This window comes from Sinocyclocheilus rhinocerous, unplaced genomic scaffold (assembly GCF_001515625.1).
Source record: "Sinocyclocheilus rhinocerous isolate Xijiao unplaced genomic scaffold, SAMN03320098_v1.1 scaffold3609, whole genome shotgun sequence".
NCBI lineage: Eukaryota > Metazoa > Chordata > Actinopteri > Cypriniformes > Cyprinidae > Sinocyclocheilus > Sinocyclocheilus rhinocerous.
Window position 1 is genome coordinate 77,074 of NW_015641122.1, and position 7,357 is coordinate 84,430.

The following is a 7,357-nucleotide window of genomic DNA, read 5'->3' on the forward strand; positions in this document are numbered from 1 at the left end:
GGGCGAGGTTGTGGTTAGAACGCTTGGTTGAGTGCATCAGACGAGACGATGAAGAAGTTCATCAAAGCCGGAACTAATCGAGCCGTTTGTGCCAGGCTGGGGAGAAAGGTATTTTAATAATGTAAATTATGTGAAAAATAATGCGTTTTTCGAACCACCAAGCGTGAGAGCATGTTCTAGTACACCCCCAAAACAAAATCAAGACTTTGTAAAAGAGCATAATAGGACCCCTTTAAAGGAAGAGTTCACCCAAAAAATTTAATTCTATAATTTACTCACCACCATGTTGTTCCAAACCCTTTCTTAATACAGGCATGAAAGAAGAGATTTTGAAGAATTTTTCAGCTGTTTGTCTATATTATGAACGTCATCAGAGTCCAAAGCTTTGAAAAGGACATACAGGTTGCATGAAATTAATACATTTGACTCAACTGTTACATTGTCTTCTGACGATACACAGTCTTTTTGTATTATAAACAGATCAAGATTTAAGCCTTTATTCAAATCAAAACATTGATTAACAAGTGTACACAAACTAAAGTGTAACCTCAACTAACATCAAGCCTTATTGGTTCTTAATAGCATGTTACCATGATATTTGAGGTTTGTGTTGCCATATTTGATGTCATCTGCACATATGTACTGTACATTGACCAATGTTTTGATTTGATCTGAGAGTGAATAAAGGATCAATCTGTCTATCAAAGTGATTGTGATCCTTTTTAGAGCTTGAACGTTTTAGACCCCATTGATTTTCACAATACTGTATGGACAAACAGCTGAGACTTCTTCTTTTGTGTTCCGCAGAAGTAGGAAAGTCATAAAAAAAATTGGAACAGAATGAGGGGCAGTTAATGATAACAGAATTTTCATTTTTGGGTGAACTATCCCTTTAAATCCTGCCACAAACACTGTCTTAAATCCTGCCTTGCCCCTCTGTCAGGGTCTAAACACCTTATCTACAATCGTACACCAACATAACTCAACCACTCAGAAAATAAAATGTGTGTGTGGCTATGCCAGCAGCTGTGAGGCACTAATGCTCCTGCCTAATAAAATGCAGACTAATGAGGACACCTGGGTCAGTCCCTCTCTGAGAGAGATGTGTTCAGAATTAAACTACCACCACCCAGCCTCTTGTGTGTGTGCGAGAGCGTGTATCTGCTCAGTCCTCCTGAGCAGTCAGCGACATGCATGACAAACAATAACTGAATGCAGAGTGAATATGTGATCCCACCTAACCCTTGCCCAAGTTCAAACATCCACAATCCTCAGCGCTAAGTGTGACCATTGGGTCTGACAGCTATGCAGATCAACTAATTAGACAAGGGCCCTCATGCACATCAGTGTGGACATGAGGAGAATACCAGCATACAAACCATGTCCTGTTTGATTCTCTTAAGTGCAGCCAGGAGGAGGGTGTGTGAATGTCTCTCTGTGTGTGTGTGTGTGTGTGTGGCCTCAGAGTATGTGGGAGTATGTAGGAGCTAGTAAGGTGTGTGTGCTGATCAGCAATCACGCTCCCGTCGCCTGTGTGTTGATGTGGGCAAGATGCTCAGTGGGCGGTCTGAATATGTAGGATGGCTGATCTGAACTACAACAAATTGAAGGCGTCACACTGTTGTGTCCTCAAAAAAACATGCCCTGATGCATTACACTGTTTTGACTGTGTTTTGTGGTATTTAACAGGTTCAGAATATTACTCAATCCATGGAGGTGCTAGATCTGAGGACATACAGAGACCTGCAGTATGTGAGAGACACAGAGAACCTCATGAAAACAGTGGATGGCAAACTGAAGACTGCCTCTGAAAATCCACGCAGCCTCAACCCCAAGAGTTTTCAGGTACTGAAGCATATTCAGCATAAAAAATGGCTTAATATGATGGCTTGATATGTACTGGGTATTTATGCATTTTTAACCTAAATCACAGCAGCGTTTATCTGTGAAGGATGTAGGGTGTCAAACATACACATATGTTAGACAATCATAGCAGTGGGTGTTTTACTTCCAAGTCTACAATCCGCCAAGCCTATTCAAACAGAGCGTTCCAATAAGGAGGGTCAAAGCAGGACAGAAAGTAGCCTATTACTTCTAAATTATGATGTTTTTTGATGTAAAAATTTTAAGTGGACCTCAGAAAACAGTACAAAATAATACAAAAAGGCAGTTCATGACCCATTTAACAATTATAATTGTGTAGATGATTTTTGATTTTTTTAAATTAAGCAAAAACCTCTGAGCATATGTAAAACTGACTTGATGTAGGATTTCAATGTCAAAACTACATGAAACATCTAGAAGGCTATGCAAATCAAGGACATCTGAATACACCATCAATTCATAAATAGCACCCAAGTGAAGGTTAGTGCAACAGTTCCTCTTAGCCTGCAAACCTGCGACAGCCAGCGTGGGAAGCAGATGTGCTAACAAGGAAACAGCTTTTAGCGAAGTCACAAGTGCACCTCTTGTGGTCAGGGGAGTATGTTTACAGCCTTTACCAGCTGGGCTCCGTTAGACGCACCCCCTATCCGGGTTATGGCACCAATGCAACCATTTCTGCTTGGCCTGTTCCGAGTGGGGCTCAAACCCGGTGACAGCCGGTATGGGAGGTGAGCTTGCTAAAAAGAACACAAACGACTGCAGCCTCTAGCAACAGTCGCTAGTGTGCTTCTTGGGGTCAGGGGAGTGAGGTTTACTGCACAGCCTTTACCAGCTGACCTCCAGTACATTACCTCATGAATATTAATTTTGTAACATGACTGGAGATTGAGCAACATTATTGCATGCTAAATAGTATACACGGGCTCATCACAACCTGCCCACCTAGACACTCTTCTCTAAAACGCTTTCCGGTGCCTCTGCCCCTACATGAAATAGACACTGACACTAACCTTCAATACATCTGATTTTTATGTTTAATTGAGACATACCAAAGGTCCTCTGAGAGAATTCAAATGCACCTCAATTATTTATACCTAGAACTTGGAGCTTGTTTCAGTAATGAGTGTGTTTGTGTGCATACAAAAGGTTACACTTTTTTTTGTTCTTTTTAGCTAGCAGCTGCTCTCTCAAAGGCTAAGATTCAGACCCCTTTATTATTAAAGCTTTTTATCTCTTGAATACGAGAGTGTGCTTATCCCTGCACAATCTCAGAATAGTAGAAGGACTCACTACCAATTTACAGCGGACTAAATGGAAGAGCACGCTTTAAGATGAGTAACATGTAGCTGTCTGCTAAAGAGAGTGGAATGGAAGCCACAGACTCTCCTCCCTGGGGTATCACTATCATTCAGAACGCAGCACCACCATTTACCCATCCACCCCACTCTGCTGCGGTGTGAGTCACCAAACGCTGCATAGAAAATTATTCCAAAATGTTCCAGAAATCATTCCTCATCTATCGATACATGTTCAAAGCACCATAATCTTTTTTCCCCCTTTTTCTCTGCTGGAGCTGTGAAAAATATGTGAGATGTGCCAGTGTTAAAAGCACTATTTCAAAGACTGGGAGTCTGAAAGCCCAGCTTTATTTCGGCGAGGCTGCTGATGAATGTGGAGAGCTCAAAGTCGCCTATGGCAGGGCGGGAGATTAACGAGACTAAATTTTTGTGTCTCAGAACAGGAAAATGAGATTTATGATGTGGTGCCACAGGGCTGAGAGCAGCTCCATCACCAGATTTACGATAAACTTTAACAAGGAGGAAACAGCCCCTCCTGTGGTGAGCATGCTTTATTGATACACCTGCTGTTCAGACCCTCTTTATTGATATACCTCAGCCTATGCCAGACCTGCCAGTCGGCATGGCTGCAGTAACTGATTGCCCACACTGAGCTGAGCTCAGCCCACAACTTTTAGCTCTTTCGTATATGCTTGGTCACGCCAAGGTGGAGAGCTGACAGTGCTCAGATGAGTGGGCCTGTGTCACCACGTCGGAGGAGCAGTAGATTGTGAGAGATTGCAAATGTATAAAATCAATATTAAGTTCTCATGTGAGGATGCATTCGGATCCGGGGTAGGAGACCGGTCATGCGAGATGAAATACTGGAGGTGAACATGTTGAATAGTTAATGAGAGCCCATGCAAATTCCCAAACCTCTGTGAGAGGGAGATTAACCATTTCTCATCTTTCCTAACCACCATTTCACACCTTCCTTCTTCCGTTTACCTCAGGAGTTAAAGGACAAGGTTACTCAGCTGCTTCCCCTGCTGCCAGTGCTGGAGCAGTACAAGGCAGATGCAAGAATGATCCTTCGGCTGAGGGAGGAGGTGAGGAATCTGTCCCTGGTACTAATGTCAATTCAAGAGGAGATGGGAGCCTATGACTACGAGGAGCTCAGGCAGCGAGTGCTACTGCTGGAGACTCGCCTGCACTCCTGCATGCAGAAACTCGGTAAGACATCTAGTAAAAGTGGGTTTGAGTTGATTTTAATAATCAGGAAAAGGCAGCAACCAATCTATTGACAGTGGAAAAACAGTATGTGACCTATTACAACAAGAAAAAAGAAAGAATTTTGACTTATTAGATTCTCAGTGAAGGACTTGATTGGCATGATTATTTGTTATTTTAGAGCAGCTGCAGTAATTTACTTTCAAATGGAAAAGCAAAAGTAAAGTAGACATGTCTGATGTTCAGGGAAACCACATTAGACCCAATTAAGTCAAAATGTGCTTGCTGTCCAATTAGATAAGCAATTTAACATGCAATTTAACATTAGAATGTTAAAAGCAGCCAACTAGCAGGCCTCAAACTGAAATGTCCAAAGTTCATTTGGCTGAAAGATTCATTGGCTTTCAAATGCATGATTAGACAAGCTCATGTTCTGTTCAGGGTGAAACTGATGACTTCACAAGAAAATCCAAAATGATGATCTAAAGAATATTCGTTCTGCTCTATAAATGTCGCTTTTGGCAATTTAATGCTGACTGATTCATCGGAGTTCCTCTGAAGCCGCCATTTATAGTGCCCTCTTTGTTCTATCACCAGGTTGCGGGAAGCTAACTGGCGTCAGTAACCCCATCACCGTCCGCGCCTCAGGGTCAAGGTTCGGCTCCTGGATGACTGACACAATGATCCCCAACTCCGATAATAGGGTAAGAATGACCGTGCCGCAACACCCGATCACTCCATCACTGCCACTGCTATGATGAGCCGCCTCTCCCCGGAGACTTACACACACAGTGACTGAGTCAGTGTTTTGGTACAGTGAAGCTGATGGATGGTTCTTCCACCATTTTTCTTCCTCCCTCCCTCTCTTTCCTTCTCTATCATGCTCATACTCTCACTCCCTCACTCCATACTTCTCTCAATCGTTAAGTCTCCTGTCAAAGCCACAGTCCCCATATTAATTACTCCATCAGGGGATTGGATATTAACAACTTGTTTAGGCAAAAGCTTCACCAATCACTGCCAGGAATTACTAGCAGCCAGAGCCATCATCAGGGAGAGACAACTGGGAATGTCGTCCTGGGCCCAGTGATAAAAGGCAGTGAATTTTTTAATGTATCCTAATCAAGCAGACCTGATTCAACTGATCAGCTCATAGTAGAGACTCCAAGACCAGAAATGGATGGGTCAGATAAGGAAAATATCCAAAGTGTGTACTGTGAGGAACAAGGTTGGGAAGCACTTCTCTAAGTTGCAATCTACTCATTGGTCCAGTGGTGAGAGGCTCTTTTTAAATTCATGAGTGTGAAGATGAAATTGAATTGGAATGCAGGTAGAGGAATTTAATTCAAAGACATTCAACACAGGTAATCTATCTACTGTTCTCTCTGCCAATCTTTTATCATTTCGACTTTAAAAGGACTGACATGGAGAGGACAACAGGCAATGAACATAATTTAATCTGTATTTCATGGGGGCAAGCTGAAAGTTAATCACCAATGATACAGTCCTTTATCTTTGGCTTTAATGATCACTAGCCAATATCAATCATTGATCACGTAAAGTGACAAATCACTGCAATCAAGATAATGGTCATATCAATCCGGCAGGCATCTGAGTATTCACTGTCCCTAGATTTACAATGTCACACACACAGCATTGCTGGTTAAGCTAGCACCAGCATCCAAAGCATAACATATGCCATTCTTCTCAGAAGGGAACACAGAGGCGGAGATAGGCAGACCGCAGTGTGACCACAGCTCCACTCGCCGATCCACAGGGACTCGTTTAGCCCACAAAGGAAATGCTATACTTAATGTTCCAATTATCCTGCCTGTCCATAAGTCACCTGCTCTCCTCCTCTACAGTCACCACGCAGCCCCACAGTAGCCTAAAAATAAAAACGCACCGCATCTCTCTGTGGAATGAGAAATGGGGGAAGAGGCAGGGAGGGAGACTGCAGGAGGGAGGGAGGAAGGAGGAGAGGAGGCAAAAGATAGCAGGGGAGTGTTAAATCCTCAGAGGGGCTTCATTATTCAGGAGAAAGAACATAATAACCATCCTAAATAAGCTGACTCTCTGAGGTTTCATTATGACGTGTTAATAAAGAGTGTGCAGCGCATGGCTTGGTAAAGATGGGGGCACAGTATGGCTGTTGTGTGCCTGATAGATACTTCAGCCTCATACAGTGACGGCGATTAAGAAGAATTGAGGAAGAGAGAGATGGAGAACTGCTAACAGGATTGATTTCCTGTGAATGTGGAGTGAAAAAGGGCAGGGAACAACTGCTGCAGCCAAGTGCAGAGCACATACAGCATCTCCACTCCCACACAGGGAGCAGATCAATAGATTTGACAACACACACACACACGCACAGACTGTGCACAGTGAGAGTCACCGCTGGTTACACAGGAAGAAAGGCTCTGCTGTCACTCTCTCAAAAGTAAGTCAGGAGATGGCGTCTCTTTTGATGTACTATACTTTTATCCAGGTATATGCTCTTTCTACACCATTCTTGGCACAGAAATCTCAGCTTTCATTTCTAACCTGGTTTCTTCTTCTACATACAGAGGGTTCAAAAAGTCCACTAGTGAAAATGCTTCTATTTTGCGCTTGCTTCTATATGCAGACTCATCATCGTCCTGGATGAGACCGATGACTGTAGTGTCGCCTGCAAACTTCAGGAGCTTGACAGAGGGGTCAGTAGAGGTGCAGTCATTGGTGTAGAAGGAGAAGAGCAGTGGGGAGACAACACATCCCTGGGGGGCTGGGATGATTGAATCGAAAGCCAAACTGAAGTCCACAAACAGGATCCTCACATAAGTGCCTGGTTTGTCTAGATGTTGTAGGATATGACGCAGTCCCATGTTGACTGCATCATCCACGGACCTGTTTGCTCGATAAGCAAACAGCAGGGGGTCTAGTAAGGGTCCAGTAATGTCCTTCAGATAAGCCAACACCAACCTCTC

General features: G+C 43.3%; 1 protein-coding gene across 1 annotated transcript in view; it reads left to right on the plus strand.

Annotated features, from left to right (window-relative positions):
- The window catches only part of LOC107754719 (noelin-2-like), a 29,244-nt gene that overhangs the window by 16,967 nt on the left and 4,920 nt on the right, over positions 1-7,357 (plus strand). Inside the window, exons 3-5 of the mRNA XM_016571289.1 lie at positions 1,690-1,845; positions 4,175-4,394; positions 4,989-5,095. Coding sequence (XP_016426775.1) covers positions 1,690-1,845; positions 4,175-4,394; positions 4,989-5,095 — 483 coding nt within the window. The remainder of the gene's footprint in view (positions 1-1,689; positions 1,846-4,174; positions 4,395-4,988; positions 5,096-7,357) is intronic.